The sequence below is a fragment of the Perca fluviatilis genome, chromosome 6 (assembly GCF_010015445.1).
Source record: "Perca fluviatilis chromosome 6, GENO_Pfluv_1.0, whole genome shotgun sequence".
NCBI classification, from domain to species: Eukaryota; Metazoa; Chordata; class Actinopteri; order Perciformes; family Percidae; genus Perca; species Perca fluviatilis.
In genome coordinates, this window is record NC_053117.1 from 27,922,909 (window position 1) to 27,940,742 (window position 17,834).

At 39.2% G+C, this 17,834-nt stretch overlaps 2 protein-coding genes across 3 annotated transcripts in view; one reads left to right on the plus strand and one right to left on the minus strand.

The window, feature by feature from the left end:
• Positions 1-1,314, plus strand: part of LOC120560289 (protein FAM214B) — a 48,429-nt gene extending 47,115 nt beyond the window's left edge. For both annotated transcript variants that reach the window (XM_039802608.1, XM_039802609.1), the window contains exon 11: positions 22-1,314. In XM_039802608.1, the coding sequence (XP_039658542.1) occupies positions 22-175 (154 nt within the window). In that variant the 3' untranslated portion in view covers positions 176-1,314. The remainder of the gene's footprint in view (positions 1-21) is intronic.
• A 3,260-nt stretch (positions 1,315-4,574) lies between these two features.
• On the minus strand, positions 4,575-16,505 carry naaladl1 (N-acetylated alpha-linked acidic dipeptidase like 1). Its single transcript, XM_039802607.1, has 19 exons — positions 16,121-16,505; positions 14,758-14,930; positions 14,328-14,449; positions 11,707-11,826; positions 11,126-11,318; positions 10,843-10,936; positions 10,643-10,747; positions 10,272-10,357; positions 10,053-10,172; positions 9,877-9,962; positions 8,654-8,717; positions 8,320-8,387; positions 8,128-8,219; positions 7,406-7,499; positions 6,861-6,942; positions 6,419-6,592; positions 5,896-5,983; positions 5,703-5,795; positions 4,575-4,785 (listed from the first exon to the last, which is right to left on the minus strand). Exons 1-19 carry the CDS (start codon positions 16,312-16,314, stop codon positions 4,614-4,616), a joined length of 2,220 nt encoding a protein of 739 aa, XP_039658541.1. The 5' UTR covers positions 16,315-16,505; the 3' UTR covers positions 4,575-4,613.
• Between the last annotated feature and the right edge of the window lie 1,329 nt (positions 16,506-17,834).

Here is a 17,834-nt window from a genome sequence, read left to right on the forward strand (position 1 = left end):
TTTTCGTTCTGACTTTCTTAGATTCCAGAGCTCCAAATCTGGGAAGATCTACTTGCACAATGATATCCGGCTGCTATTCTCCCGCAAATCCATCGAAGTGGACACAGGGATCCCTTATGAGCTGAAATCTTTCACCGAGGTGCCAAGAAACCCTAAATACTCCCCCCGCGTGTGACCCCAGCTTCACCCTTTGACCCTCCCCAAAGCCAACACAGCCCCTCCTGTGCTTTACGGAGGGAGGGAAACAGACAGACTGCTAGAATGATGGACACAAAACTTGATAAGACTTGATGAGACACACCACATGCACACAAGACACACATGCACATATGAGACAGTGTTGGTGAAAGTAAAAGTCCCCCTTTTATGCATTTATTCACCATTGGAAAATTCAGGCAGTCAAAACAAATTGGTGATGGAATTGAAATTTCGATCAGGCAAACATGGCAGTCCTTCAAATCTTCCATTTATTGAAAATATAAAAAAATATTAGAAATGCTGCCTGTATGCAGTCAAAAGCAGGACTTTTACAACATCTTCATCTGTACAAAGAAAGAAACACACACACACACACACACACACACACACACACACACACACACACACACACACATACCAAAACAGATTCACTCAGAGCACATACTACACACATCACAGCTGAAACACTTCTGGTGTTGACTCTCTGAGTTCAGTGTTAACATGCATGCCTTGTGACTTAAACACCTGAATTTTCCTCTAGTGCCGTATCACACTGTCCTTCACTCTGCCTGCAGCTCCAACCGCCTCATCGGACCAATAATTTCCAAAACTTTTGATTTGACAAAAGGCCACAAACAATGGGCACAGCCCTGATTGCAGGGTTAAGAAAATTGTAACCCCTCCCCCATTTTTCACACAATAATACACTTTCTGACCAGCAGAGTATATATGAGCTGAGACACAAACACTAGTGAAAGCCAAGGCTGAAATGGAATCGGCTATCTTGATCAGAGGTCTTATCATTTAACACATGATTTTTTTTTAAAACACACCGGCTGATGATTTGACCAAACTCAGGACAAGTGTTGAGGAATAAATTACTCTTCTTAGCATTTCACCTACCATGGTACAGACCGCTGTGTGTGTACACTTCAAGCCAGGAGGGTCATACCATGTCAATGAAAAACAGGGGAATCCAGTTCATTTTATGTAGCCAGACTGAGGGACACTGTGCTGTTTTCTTTTAAATTTTTTTCTTTTTTTAGATTATCTTCAGAGCAGTCATATGTTGGAGCAGAAAATGAAAAAATAAAAGACAAGCTGTAGTATTTTTAATTTATGTTTCGCAAATGTCTTAATAAGCAATATGCTGCACAAAGTAGAGTGTGTTTTTCAGCCGGACGAGCTTTCTCTCTGGAGGGGTGGGGGACAGAGACAGAAAGCAAAGAATTCAGAGTGAGGGAAGAAATGGGAGGAGGGAGGAATGATGAGGGAGGGAAGGGTGGTGGGGTATTTAATATGGGGAAAAAAGTCTATGTATATTTAAAAGAATAAACTCTGCGACTGGCGAGTAGCACCTGTCTTTGTTGTGGTTTTTGATTAACAAACATTGTGGAAATCCTACTGTTTACCTACACTTCCCATAATGCAATTTGATTTCTTCTTTCATGAGACCCTCCCTGCCTTGTAAACATCCATGTCTATCAAACTCCATACCCCCAGTATGTAATGCAGGCTTTCTGTTAAATTTGAATAGAAACTGGGCACCTGGGTAGCTCACCTGGAAGAGCAGGCGCCCATATGTAAGAGGCTCAGTCCTCCACAGCGGCTCAGGGTTCGAGTCTGACCTGCAGCCATTTGCTGCATCTCTCTCTCCTTTTCCTGTCTACAGCTGTCCTGACTATTAAAGGCTAAAATGTCATCAGGGTAATTTTCTTCAACTGACTAAGCTCCTCCAGAGACACAGGAGCATTATACAACTGTTTTCACATGCTGTAGTACTAACCATTACTGTATATTTAAACTGAACTTCACATGTAAAATTAAAGTGCCCCTTTTAAACAGATTTTTCTTAAGAACTGTTAAAACAGTATTCAAGTCAAAAACAATACTTGTGTCAACAGGCTATTCTATTTCCACCCAGACTTTAGACAAACCAGAATTAACATTAACATTTTAAAATGATCTGCAATGAAAAGCATAATCAATTACAAGATCAGTTCACAAAAAAGAAATGTTCCATCAAGTTTACATAAGTTGCTTATTTACAGTTCACCTAGCATGAGCTTTTCAAATTGTGTGCACGCATGTGTTTTGATAAAAGCAAATTAGAGACATAACGTCAGACCAACGTTCATCACTACGAACAGACCCAGGACTCTGATACCACACATATTATAACACCCAATAAAGGAAGCAGCTAATCACAAAAGGAAGCCTGCGAACAGAGATTCAGCTTGATTTTAATTCTTGCAGGTTGTTTACAAATCAGCATGAGAGGAACCTTTAAGCTATAAAGTGCTTCCTCCCTCAACTTCTACTGCACCACTGAAACTGCTCAGTGGCTAGACAGACAGACCTGGGTTGTTCTGGGTAGTTCTGCAAAATATTAATCATTCCTGAAAATCACTGTTCACAAATGTCAGAAGAATTTATTAAAATCAAGATAAAATAAAGGAACTATTGCCTCATGATCAAATTTGTTTGACATAGTAAAAATAAATATTTGCGTTTCTGTGACTGATCCACCTGCAGCTTGCCTCTAGAACTTTGTTAGGTGTCTTGTGTTGCTTTAAATACATATTGTAATTCTTACAATGCTGCTCAATAGCATTTAACTTCATTTGACCCACCTTTGTAAAGTTTTATATCATTTAAAAAATAACCAAAAACCAAAAGGGACCATCTTTTTTTCTTTTTTTTTTTTTTTTTTTTTAGGAGAGTAAAGATTAAAAATAAATGAACCCACCCACCTCTCTCATCCACCAACCCCCACAACGCACATCATTATTTATTACACACCAGTGTGGTGTTTCCGCAGTTGCTCAAAGGGCTCAGATGGGTGTGACTGACACTGTAAACTTTAACCAGAAGGGAGGGCGCTGGATAAAACCAGCAGTCCCTGAGAGACCTGTGTTTACAGAAGAGCCTGAGCCGGTAAGCAAGTGAAGGAGAAGAACCCATATGCTCATGGATGACCAGCTTTTAATGCTTCTTTTTCTTCCCCATCTCTCTCCGTAGCTTTTTTCTCCCTTTCTTTACACTTCCTTCTTCATTACACATGAATAATATATAGGCTTAACAGCATTATTGGCAGCATTATCGTGAGATGCTTTTGTAAAATGATTTACCTTTTCCAGATGGCTGATTTGACTGGATTTGTAGCTGCCCACTACAGTCATTCAACTTTTGTGACAGCCTCACCTGTAATACTAAATGCGGATTTAGCCCCATAGGATTGTCTCAAAGGAACTTCTGACCCCTGGTGGCATGAGCCAGTATTGCGGCTCCACGTCCAGGCCTGCAACAGGGCAGCAGGCTAAATGTACATTTTTTGATGAAGTGCAGTTTGTCAGTACAAAATTTGCATTTTTTTGCAGTTTGCATATAGATGATTTAGCTTGCTTGGAGCTCTGATTGTAATATTGTGTTGCTGTGAACCATTACATATTAAAGTGCTGATTTCCACATTTCCTTGACAGCTGACAAATGTTGCTAATAGTCATTTATCTCAATATGACAATCTTTTTTACTAAAAACTTGTATCTTTCTAGTATGCCATTACACCAGCCGATACGTGCAGAGGACAGTCTTGATCCATTAACTTCTGGATCACAAACCCAGTAAATTTATATTGCATCATTCTGCTATGGCTCTGCAGTATCTGTCTGCTTCCTTCATGCCCAGACAGTCTGATGACTCGGGGGTAAGACTGTTTACTGCTTCTGTCAGATGAAATCATTTTGGCACACATAGATGATGTGCTGAATAATGCATAATGTGAATAATTAGCACGTCATCATCCCTCATTGATTGTGTGTGACTCATTCTTGCTCAAGCAGATATGTGCTGCGTTTGATCTTTGAAACGTAAAACATACCATCATATGTCAAGACCCTCAAATGTTAATTATGGAAAAATTAGATCTTTGCTATGAGAACAGAAAATCTTTCTGGAAATATCATATATAAGATAATGTATTGTACATCTGAGGTGGCTATTTGTGTCTCTTATGTCATGAGTGACCACGGTCTCAATTGTATTTGCCCTTTCTTGTTGCTTGTTCTTATTGTACTTATTGTTGCACTCAATGTGAAAAGAATGGTATTAGTAATCTGCAGAAAGGTACTTTAAACCTATGTATGTGTAAGCAAACAGTTGGTGTACACTTAAAAAACTACAACTGTATTCACAGTAGTTCATCTCTAATGATTTGCTTTATTAAAAAACAAAAATCATCATATTTAAATATTTTAATCATTTGAACAAATATACTGTAGAAGAAAGCATTCATGTTGCTGTTTGGTGATGAGTTTTCTTCATTGCTTCCTAAATCCCCTCACTTAATATCATCCTTTTTTATTTATTTTTTTTTATCCCTGAGTGAGAGCAGTACCTCCCTCCTTCCTCTTCGTCTATATGACGTCACCCAGTGTGTGGGCAGCACCCTCGATGGCCTGGCTCAGCACTGACAGGTGGTAGTGCACTTTGTCCCAGGCGCTGGACTGTGACTCAGCGTTGGCAAAGGCATCAGCCAGACCTGGGAAGGTTGGCTTGCCAGCACTACTTGAGGCCCAGATAACATGCCTGCGTGGCATACAGGGAGGTTAAGAAAGAGTGATATAACAATGATAGGCAGCTGAACAATTAACAGAGATGTGCTAAGTAACAAGGACGCATACAGTCACTGACATTATTCCTTACATTGCATGTGGAGAGGAGTGTAAGAGGGACAGAAAAAGATTTTTAAAAGAAACTGAGCTCTGGGGACCGTCAATAATGCTGCGTGCACGATAAATAAAATGGAGTTTATTGTATAGAATGAATGCTTTACAGGTGTCTTTGTAACAAGACTTAGACTCAGCTATGCTAGCAGCTCTGCCAGGCTTTCATTAGGTACAGTGGCTTGTCTATGCTGACAATGATGATATACATGCAAATGTTTAGCAGATCTATCCAATCCATTTAGTTCAAAACCTCAAATCTCAACCTTATGGTGGTGCTAGAGGAAAAGAGACAGGATCAACAATAGTTTGAGCCATGTTGCTAGTGTGGCTAAATGTATAAATGTCACATTTCCAATTTTTCTTTTTTTCCCCCCCAGTATTTTCTTTCAATGTCCCTTTGCGCCAAACAAGAGGGCCTGTTGTCTTTCTATCATTGTGTGTCACTATTCATGTCCGTCACTATGTGAGTTTTAATGACTGCATGTTGCAGCACTATAATGCCACCGGGAAAAAGTCAGGAGCATTTGTTGTTTGTGGTAAAAAAGTTAACTTTGATTCATTCTATAAACCTTTTAGAGTCAGAAGGTTTTAAGTAATAAAAAAAACAAACAGTGGGCCTCTACTGGGCGCTCATTCTTCCTATATTCTTTGTATGTATACCTTGTGGCCGTCAAGTACAGCAAACTAATAATGTCAGCTTCTTTAGATTTTGCATACAGCCCCAGAAACCAACATGCACCCCACCCTGCCCACCCCACAGCTACATCTTCATCTTACCTGTATGCATATTTATCTGGGAAGGCCAGAGGGTCCAAGAAAGCTCGGTCCAGCAGCATGAGCTGGTCGTTGATCCTTCTGACTGTCAGAGGCCTTCAGAGAAGAGGGATGGAGAGAGAGGAGGGGGTTAACTGGCATTCATTTTTATGTGGATGGCCAAGGAGAAAATATGTCTGTATGTTTGTGCTCTTACGTTTCATTTGCCAGGTCTGAACTGTGTATCACCTGGTCCAAATGAGTAGCTGCACTGCGGAAGCTGGCCACTGCACGTTTTAGTGGTTCTGAAAGGAGACACAGATCAGCTGTGCAGCCTCCCGGCAAAGATTTCACCCTCTCTAATCCTCTGTGACTGCTGATGCAGCTTCTGTTGTTTGTTCTGTTCTTTAGTGCAGCCTGAATTAATTTCTTTTTATTGCAGTTATGTCTACAGGTTTTACTGCTACAGAGAGCAGTTTGGTTAATGCAGGTTCCAGTCAGAGACATTGTTGATCTTAGGTCCAACAATTAGATGTAATGCAGTAAGTCAAGTAATTATTCGAACTGCCTTGGCCAAACCATAAAAACCTTCACTGCCTTATTTTAAACCGACCAACCACATTCTTGCCTTTTCATTGTTGAGAAACCCAGATGAAATTCCTTTACCTGCATAATTTTTCTATTAGTGTGTGTTGTGTACTGCAATGTTCCCCTGCATCACTGAATAGTCCTGTGCTTACCCATGGAGATGTTCCTTTCTTGCAGTTGATGCTGATATAGAGTCACTGCTGTGTTGAGGTAGTCCTCCAGAGTCTCAGCGTAGTCACTGCAGTTTAATGGCACTATCAGGCTGTCAGCCAATCGGATCAGGACGTTTCCTGCTGTCCTGGCAATGGCCTGGTGACTGACAAACCCTAAGAGGAGGAAGTGGTAAAATGAGATGTTATACACAAGAGGGATTGAAGGGTGATGTTTTGCTGTTTGTTTTTGTCAAATTTGACAATAAAAGATGGACAAATTGAGTAGAAACTCTTTGGCTGAGAAATACAAGTTTTTTTTGTTAAAATATACCACATTTTTGAACGATATAACATACAATAGGCAGTACAATTACAGAAATAAACACAAGAAACAATAAACAAGAAAATCCAACATGTGATAATGAAAGAAATCACTGCTCACCGGGATCAATGAACTTTGAAGCGTAGTCAAAGGTGTCGTATGCTGTGTGGTACGCAGGATAAATCCGAGCATTTGTTTTACTCTGTATGAAGAAAAAGATCCATTTGATAGGAGTAACATAACATGACTGAATAAATTAGTTCAGTCCAATTCTGACTTCTCCTCAAACCAAAACGTATTTTTGGGTGACAGCCTGTTTCAAACAAGAAGCAAAATGAGAGAGCTTGAAAGTAAACAGGCAGGAAGAAGGAATGTGTCTTGGACCCAAATAAAGAGTTAAATACATGACAACAGACAACAAAATAACAAGGCTTTCATTTGTGGCCGCAGCTTTGCACCACAGATTGAATAGATTTGTTGTGCTTGTTGCTGCAGCCTTTCTTGGCCAGCATATTTAGGTAGAAAAATCAAACTGTTACTTACAGTTGAAGAACTTTTGAAATTACAATTGTTACCATACAACGTTTCTACAGTCTGCATACAGCACCCACATTGTCATCAGACAAAAATCTATTACAGTAAGTCAAAGGAGGAGTCTTTCATACCCTGTCGTATGTGTATGAAATGTCCATGGAAGTGATTCCCAGGTAATGGACAAAGGCAGCGTAATCACTCCCTGCTCCTGAGAGGTATCCCACACTGTCAGAGGACAACAAGAAAACAAGAAGCATCTTTTATTGAGTTCAGGACAGACCTGAGATTTCCATACAGTATACTTAAATATAAACATGTTCACGATGCTAATCCCTTCACAGCACAGATAATAAACTACATACTGTATAGGTACAACTCTGCAGTTTCAATGCCATAAGTTGAATCTTCAAAAAAATAAAAACAATGTGGGGTTATCCAACGAGTCATGACCACATAATACAGACGAAACGCAACAAAAATGTTCATATAACATTCCATGCATTCTGTTGTTGCTGAGAAAATGCACGCTCTTTTTCAGCTGCAACAGTTAGATCCACACATTTATATGCATGAACCTCTACCTATCTGCTGAAGAGCAATTTAACAATCGCGGTGGGTTTACATTTCTCAATTCGTCTGATCCAGTCAACCAGCTAACCCTATTGTCTCAAATGTCCAATCACAGGCCAAAACATATCCACTCTAGATCAACAATGGGTGAAATACCTTTCATATATATAGTTTTGCAAACTTTTAAATAGAGATGGGGGATTTGGCATTAAAAACCATTGATCCTTCTCCCAGGATGTAATGTAAGATGTGGGAAAATCTAAGGTTTAACTGTAACTCTTACTTGGGAATGAGTTCATTTGCCTGGTTTGTCCTGTTGGAATATTTAATCCAGTTGTCGTACACAGATGCGGAGTCCAGTCCAGGTGCATCGACCTGGAGAACAAACACACATCATGTGATAGGTTCCTGGTGGTGTGTGGACAATAGTTTTGTTAAAAAAAAAAAGCTGGAGAGAAACACCTGAACAGCTCACCTGTTTTGCGGCTTTGAAGATGATGTTCTGTAGTGATGGCATCCCAGAAGCCCTGAGAGTGGCATTGGCTGAGGAGTGGAAGATGAAGGTGTGTTTTGGATTAGTAACACTATTCAAGAACATTCCTACAGACATCTGAAGGCTGAAAAACCAATCATCAATAAAGCAAAATTGTACATTTCCAAGTGTTCTGTGAGGAAATTTGTGATCATTTGTCCAACTACAATGGCTGTTTCCCTTCATCTGTCCAGGTAAAAAACAAAGACTGTGACTATCACAGGGCATTAGATATTTGTATTTATTCCTGACATGTAGTGCAGCAAGAGCTTCTTACCAAATACAGCTATATCCACATTAATGTAAGCGACGCTTCGTTCACTGAGCTTGGTGAAGTATTGCTGGAGAAAAGACAAGATCAATGTCATATTTGTAAGTCAAGTAAGTTTACAAGCAGTACTTATATACAGGAATATCCATCTAAACTTTGCTAACATTAGCCACCATAAGATATGTGTGTTTTATTGCTTATGAACGCATAATAATAATAATACATTTTATTTATAGGTGCCTTTCATAGCACTCAAGGTCACCTTACAGTTTAAAACAAGCAAAAATACAGTTAAAAAGGCAAATAGAATTAAAACAAACACATTTAAAAGATTGAGATAGAAAAATTTAAATAAAGCAATCAATCAATTTTTTGATGGAGAGTGTATCATGTGGGGTAGGCCTTTCGGAAAAGGTGGGTTTTGAAGGAGGTTTTAAATGTGGGTAGAGACTCTATGGTACGGATGGATAGCGGGAGGGCGTTCCAAAGGTGAGGAGCAGAATGGCTGAAGGCTCTAAACCCCATTGTGGACAGGCGGGCAGAAGGAGTGGAAAGCAGTGAGGAAGAGGAGGATTGGAGAGTTCTGGATGGAGTGTAGTGCTGAAGGAGTTCAGAGAGGTATGGAGGAGCGAGATTATGGAGGGCATTGAAAGTGAGAAGAAGAATCTTAAAGTCAATACGGTATTGGACAGGGAGCTAGTGCAGTTCTTTAAGGAGTGGGGTAACGTGTTCAGTTGTTGGGGTTCTGGTGATAATACGGGCAGCTGAGTTTTGGACCAATTGGAGTTTATGGATGGACTTGTAGGGTAAACCAAAGAGCAGGGAGTTACAATAATCAATACGGGAAGTGACAAGACCGTGGATGAGAGTAGCTGTATTATTGGGTGTAAGTGATGGACGAAGACGGTGTATGGTGCGTAAGTGAAAGTAGGCAGACCGGGTGAGATTATTGATGTGTTTTTCAAAAGAAAGTGTGCTATCGAGAATGACACCGAGGCTCTTGACATGAGTGGTATAGGAGACTATGGAATTGTCAATGGAGAGTGAAAAATTAGGACATTTTGTTAGGGTGGATTTGGAGCCAAGAAGGAGAATTTCTGTTTTGCTACTGTTTAATTTGAGGAAGTTATGAGTGAACCAGGTTTTAACTTCGTCTAAACAGTCAGACAGGGAATATTGAACATATTGCTTGGTGTTATGTGTAATCTTGTGAATTAATTGCAAATCACCTCTGTGTATTCTGCAGACCCAATAAGGCCGAACTCCTCCGCTCCCCAGCTTCCAAAGATAATGGACCTGCGAGGCCTCCATTTGCCTGCCATAGAGAGGAACAGAGATTAACTATTTTTCTCCAACAATATAAACCAAAACAATTAGTCACTCATTCAGCTCAAACTGTCCTCACCCTGCTTGACCATCTTGCCCAGCACTCTGGTCAATTCCAGCATGACCGATGTCCCGCTGCTGGGGTCGATGGCACCATGAACCCAACTGTCCCTGTGGTTCCCATAGATCACATACCTGTCTGCGGACATAAACACACACAAAGTACATACACAGAGCAATTAAAAGCTGAAAACAGATGATGTAGAATGTCTGATTAGGACTTGGTCTCTGGTCTCACCTGGCTCAACTGTCCCTTTTATAACTCCCATCACATTGGAGGAGTTCTTCTTCTCTTCATAGTTGAAGATGTCGAGTTTCACATCACTGGAAAAGAGGTTCAAATTCAGAAGTATGAAGCAACAAAGAATGGAGACAAATAGATTTCCCACTGCTATACTGCTGCTTCATCTCCAACAGCCAATTCAGAGGTGAAATAAGGTTTGAAAACCAGAGAAAAAGACTTAACAGATGTAATATATAAAATAAAAAAAGATGATGTTTGATGCTGTTTATTTTAATGAATTTAATCAGGTGCATTGCTCAATACAAAGTCATCATAGATCAGCTTTAAATGCAGCTAATCTGTGAATGTGACTGGTACTTGAATACCTGTTGTTGAAAGCAGATGGATTTCGGAACCCCGGACCGCCAAAGTTGTAGGTACAGTTGAACGCTCCCTGCCATTGAGTTGGAGCTGCTTTTCCACCTAGCTCACTGAAATGACCAATTGAAAAACAAGTTAGAATTAGTTTACAACCAACCATTTTGGGCTGTTTTAATCCCACGAGCAGATTTGTCTCATGACATACCAGATCAGTCTGTAGGCATCCTCAAATCCGATTGGTTGAATTGGAATTGGAGGGATCCCTGTAATGTCCTCGACTGGTATTCTATAGGTTTCCTCTGCAAAATAATGTATAATTGTGAAGATTTTAAAGAAAACTTAAACATTAAAGTAAAAGTTTTACCTTTATGTATGTTAGAAGCTGTATGTAGCTGTTGTAAATGCCCCTCCTCAGATTGTATTGGAGCCAAAGTGCAGCAGAAGTACACACACTAAAACAAAAAAATACTAGAGTACCATTTTATTACCTTTGGCAGCCAGGTAGGGTGTGAGCATGTCTCCAAATTGACCGTTAAAGGAACCTCTCTCCACACCAGAGGGTGGCATGTACCAGGAGTGAGGATAGGTCTCATTGATGTCTGACATGAGACCATCGTTGATGTCCAAAGGGTCTGTGTAGACAAGCACACCAATGACTCCGTAGGGTGCTGCATTAATGGCCTGGATGAGACACACATGGCATTAAAGAAATGATTAAGAAATGATTGAAGACTGGGGTTTCCAGGCCTATTTTGCAGCACAATGAAGTATGCAAATCTTTTAAATTTGTTGATATTAGTTCTCATTGCTGTAAAGAAAAATCTGGCGAAGCAAGGCTGCTTTCATCTAAATTGGTTATACTGTAAACTTCTGTCCTCCACACCCTTTACTATCTCAATAAAATGTGTAATTTTAAAGATTAGAGGTGTTGACTGTGTAGCACTTGCCAAAACATTCAAAGCTCACTAACCGCTACTTCTGGCACAGACATTTTGCCGCTCCTAGACTGATTGTCTCTGCTTAACTGTATTAAACATAACCAAACACAAAGAAATAATAAGTCACTTACTTTAGCACCTCTTCCTGCTCCGCCATATCTGGTGATCGCGATAGTTCCTCTAAGATCCACTGTGTTGTTCAATAGCTGGTAGTCATTTGGTTTCCCCTGGTTGGCGTAAACCAGTTTCCCCTTAAACCATCAGAAAAATCAACAGTTGGACGATAGAAGCAACACAAGTTATGGTGAAGTGATAACAGGATTATGGTGATCTGTTCATGATCACAAGTTCAGATCCTCACAGCTGAACCCAGACTGAGGAGAGGGAAGTTAAACTACACATAGAAAGGACAATATTTGTCTAAGAAATACTGTATACATACTATACATATTTATTCTAAATCTTCTCACAAATCCAATCTAAAACATTTCCCTGAGGTTTATTTCACTAAACTCTTGTGCTGTTATTTGAAACATTATACTGACTAACAAAATACTTATCACTGCCTCCTCTTTTATTACAAGCCTTATTATGGCTCCCCTGACATAGATGGTGACAGATAGCAACATTACAGATCAACCAGTCTTTGACACTCAACAGATGGGCTCTTTTTTTCAACTCAGTTTACATCATAAAGTGTTATCAGTACCTGATAAGACAAAATGGTTTTAGCCTTGAGGATGCCATATGCCGTTTTGTGGCACCAGTAAGTCTGTCAGTCATATCTGATTTTGACTAAACAATGAAACAGCTAAAACAAAACCGGATTCCAATTTAATTTTCTCTTATGCTTTTTCCTTTTTCACTTTTTAGGTTTTCACATAAACTAAACATTCCCCCAAGCTCCAGATCTACTCCACTTGACCATTGTTTAAAGTTATATTGCGTAGTTTATGTCACCCGCCATGAGGAATTCTAAGTAATGACAACAAAACTGTCGGTGCGTCCATATGATACAAGCCTTCCGTGATTGTGCACCACCCCGACCCCTCATTCACGCAGTTGCTAGTAGGCAAGGAGGACACGGAGGATTAAAAAACATGATGGACTCTTCAGAAGAGGTAATTATCTTCACTTAAGTTTCTGCGCGCAAAAGTCAGCAAACAACACAATGTTCTAAACATAGCCATACTGAGAAATACAGAGAGAGTTGTGTGGAGCTGATAGTCTTAATTAGGTTTGTAGCAACTCAATTGGCAATGGCTTAATGTAACGGACGTTCAGTAATATGAAAAAGTTCCGCACTAAAGCTTTAAAGCAGTAAAATGTCACTTACAGTATCTGTCCTCTCTCAGAATACGTAAGAAGTTAAGAAAGGGGCCTAAAAGGTTATCAGCTTGTTAAGTTGTTTGAGACAGGAATGTGACAACATGTGATTTGTATAGTGTCAGTGAGTTATTTCCCTGAAATGATGCATGCTTGATTTAAACGGGATGCCCCACAGACTATCTATAATTGTATCTGTCCATTTATCTGTTAATCCATAATCTGGATGTGCAATAAAATACCAGATGCTTCTTCTGTTACTATGACTATTAGCCTTCTTTGAGAGGGAGTCTTCTTTTTACACATTACATAACCCAAAAGGGGGGGGGGGGGATCAATATTTGGTGTAAAAGTTAATATGCAGAGGAAATCATATTAACTTTATTATATGCAGCATTTTGAGGTTAAAAGGACTTGGAACTTTTGGGACATACAGTACTGAAGACAGTTCTATTATACCCATTAAATACATTCATTGTAGGAGGCTGGTGTACAAGTAAAATAAAAAAAATAAAAACTAGAATCTTTGGAATCCTTGGAGTATTTAAAAGTAAAATATTGTATGTAAAAACTTGTATGTCATAGGTATTTTCATGATTTGTACATTACCAACCCGTAAAATACGGTCGCTTGGCCATTGGCTGTCAGCGTAAGATACAACGCAATAAGTACCCCTTAGCTTGTGTATGGAAAGCCCCGGTGTCACTGCCTGATTTGAGTCGAGTGCAGATGTGAGTTGCGCATGCATCACCTTGCGACAAGTAGCCTACAAGATGCTAACGGCTTTTTGAGCTAACGTTAGCAATCAAACAATCATAGATAGCTAAAACGTTTTTGAAATGATTTTTTTTAAAATGTTATTTTAGTAAAGAGAAAAGTTTTTTTTATGGATTACACAAATTTCAGTAAGACACGTAATGCCGTAAACCGAGGGTTCGTGTCACTGAAATGTGCATTTTATAACCCCACCTACAATCTTTTCCTAAACCCAACTGTCGCGTGTTTCTTTTCCTAAACCCAACTGTCACATTCTTCTTTTCCCAAACCAAACTGTCCCGTTCTTGTTCCGCGTGTCACGTAAACGCACCTTTTTATAAGCCCACCCACGATCTTTCCCTAAACCTTACTGCGTCAAAAGTGACGTCAATAGTCCTGACCCAGTACGTTTAGATTAAGGGCGTTTAGATCTGACGTTAAAGGATACTTTTAGCGTCAATAACAACGCCAAAGGCACCTGACCAAGCGTCCGTATTTTACGCGATGGGAGTGAGAATGTGTTGACGTGACAGGCGTACATGGCAGGCCTTGGTCAGCTCTGCTTGTTGCTAACAAGAGGCAGGTAATATTGATAAAGCAGCTGCTGCCTTGGACATTCTAAAGGATCAGGGATCTTAAGGGATATTTAAACAGAATTTCAGCTTTTTACCTTTGGGTGTCCAGCAGGGGAGTATGCTGCGTATGGCTGAACGACCTCAGGATCATCTTGGTCTGAAGGATAAGTCTTCTCTTTTTCTCTGGCAGTGTACAGCACCTCATCAGACGGGCTCACTGAAATTAACAACTCATGGTGACTAGTGCCAGCTTTCACTGCACTAAATCATAAAGCACAACACTTAAGTTGGCCTAAAGCCTACTGACTCGCTCCATCTTAATGTAATGTGATATTTGGAGTTTCTGTGAATTCACTGTGTTAGACCTGTTAATTACAGTTATTCCTGAACTTTCTTAAACTGTAGTCAAAGTATAATTTGATTAAGATCAATGAATTCCAACATTTAAAAAACATGCTGTATGGAGACTGATGGGGTGACTGTCCCCACTTTCATTCCAACACATGTAACAACCTGTTGACTCACCTACAGAGACCTTGTTGGGCTTCTTGGGGTCAGGGAAGGACAGGTAGACCATGTACTCCTCTCTCCAGGCCTGGTCCAGACCGGTTTCAGGGTCCTGCCATCTCTTCAGCATTAACTGCACTGTCTGCTCGTCTCCCGCTGTGGTGGCCATATGGGGCACTTTGGTCAACTCCCTGTGGAGAAAGATCAGGAAAGAAAAGGTTTGATCCGGTAATGTTTTGGATAAATTACTGTCTAAAACCTCAAAGGCCTAAAAGGAATTTAAAATGGTTTCTTAGTGAAACCCCAAAAGGATCAAGTGACCTGTTGTTTTTCATGAAACCTTCAGGAATACTACTGTATCTAGAGAAAAGCTTAATGATCCTAAATAAATCCCATGATCTCATAGGAATGTCTGTGAGCCTTCAGGTTTGTTTTTTGACTAGGACATTTTAATGTGTAAACCAAATACAAGTTACTAGTGTGGGTGGGGGAAAAAATCGATACAGCATAATATCACAATATTTTCTGTGGCAATACTGTATCAATACACAGACACCAAGCATCGATCTATTATTATATATGTTGTGTCAGTTTGTCTGCTTGACAATCCCATATGGAATAAGGTAAAATGAATGTTTGAAGTACTTAATTTACACAAGTAACAGTTACTTGGTCTTTTCAAGGCAATCGGTTTGCATGGTTTAAACAAGTAAATCAGAATCGCTCTTCAACTAACTAAAAACGAGTTGCAGGAATTGTCACATTAGTTAGCCCAGCTTGAATAATTGTGTTTAGAGTACACACAAAGTAAAGTTCACATGACATTACTTAGTTGTTTGAAATAGTAATTCTGAGTAGTCTATACTAATTCAGGAGTACATCTAAAGTAAATTGTCAAGTACACCGCACAAGTTGTTTTTAGTTACTTAAACTCAAGAGTAAGTATACTATACTAAACAGGGATTTGTTAATAGAACACGCACAACCTATTCCACTGTACTTAGTTTTTTATGTGCAATCGGTTTGCATGCTTTTTTTAAGTAAGGTTAACTAATCGGATTTTACAGTGCAGCAATAAAATTGAAATGAGACAAACAAACAGAGAAATTTCTCTTTTTATATAAAACAGATGTTGACAAAGTTTCCTTTTGGGGATAGCATTTACAATTGGGAAATATTTGAAGTTGGAAAAAAGGTAATAAATTGCAATATATCGCAGAATATCACAATATGTTTAAAATCGCAATAATATTGTATCGTGAAATAGGTATCGTGATGGTATCATATCGTGAGGCCTCTGGTGATTGCCACCCCTAGTTACTAGCTGCTTCTGTTTTTTTTATAACCAACATAATCAAAATGTTATCATTCATCAACTCACCGGAGGTTTTCCTGAATCTGGATGTTGTCCACCTCAGACAAGAACTTCTCAATGAGGCTCTCGTCCACATCCTTTGCCACATCCTGCACCCAGGACGGTGCCGAGCTCTTGGTGATACCAAAGTGGCCGATTAGGATACCTGCAGTCAGTACGGCGGCACCGCACACAATCCCAATCAACACCTGCTTTATCATTCTCCTTCCTGGAATAAGGTCTTTAAAAAAAAGTTCTCCTTCTCTTTGGGATCTGACTATGGTACCAGACTGAGCTTTTTTCAAAGGTCAGGAATATTGTAGTGTTGCTTATGAATCTTGGCTTGTGTAAGAGGAAATACTCGCATCTGACTCCCAAATGATCACTGCAACACCAGTGCAGCTGCTGAAGTGATCTCCCATAAGAAAGATACATGCTCATTGTAAAATTTACTTATCAATGTTTGCAGATGGGATGGACTTTATCCCCTTGTCTGTGTGTGTGTGTGTGTGTGTGTGTGTGTGTGTGTGTGTGTGTGTGTTGTGTGTGTGTGTGTGTGTGTGATATAATATGAAATGCTCATTTTGTCCCAACCTTATATCCTCACAAGTTTCTAAAGGGAGATTATGATTTGAAAAGTGATTTCTGGACTTCTTCAGGGTACAAAAGTGGCCCTCAACAAAGGATTAAGGATGAAAGACTTGACATGTTTTAACAAAGCTAAATGGATTAAATTAAACTGAATAAATTGCTGAAAAGCAACATTAAGAAGTCATCTTATTGGCTTCATAATACTTTGAACAGAAGAAAAGTCTTAGCACTTAAAGATGGGGCAATGGGGTTTGACATGATGAAGACTGTCAGTTAGTTTATTGACTTAATTATAACAAAATAAACATATAAAACAATTTTATACCATCGAATATAAACATCATGTTCCAACAATATTTTATGTAAATGAACTACAATTTTGTCAGCACATAAGTAAAAATACCTAACATAGTTTAGTTTAAACTCTTTCAGGCAATGTATGCAAACCAAATAAGACTGTCTTGTCTGTGCCCATAAATAAAGAACTAAGATCATTTGAGTTGCTGAAATGTTCATGGATCTTGTGAGTCTAAGGAATACGTATTAGTACATCTTTCATTCTGTATGAATACCAATGCCACATGTACACAATCTTTGTTAGGGCGGCATATGACTTCCTCTTTCTAGTTTCTAGTATGGTGTTTTGAAAAATAATCTTGAAAGAATCAAATCATGTTTTGGACTGATTTAGAAAATGTTTTGGGACTGTAAACCTTTTTTAAACCATTTTATTTTGAGAACAACATCATGACAAGAGTTGCATTTGTTATTCAGTTGTTGCTGTTTTTTACTCGAGTGATATGCATTAATTAAAAATAGTCAAACTCCAAGACGTTTTATATTATCGTTACTTTAAATGTTACAGCACTATGTAAAATCCTAGTCATTTTAGTTGACTACATGATTGTAAGTGTAAGACAATGTTAATAGTTTGCTATTTTGTCATGCAAACCTTTAAACTCACATTCCTCTGGGTCTGTACTTTTATTGTAAATTTCTATCTTCAGTACAAGTTCCGGTTACACTTTACTTGAAGGTATCTACATAAGAGTGACATGACACTGTCATGAACGTGTCATAAACATAAACAATTCATAAACGTTTATGACATAACGCTTCTTTTTGTAAGTGTCATTCGGCTTTTGTCATG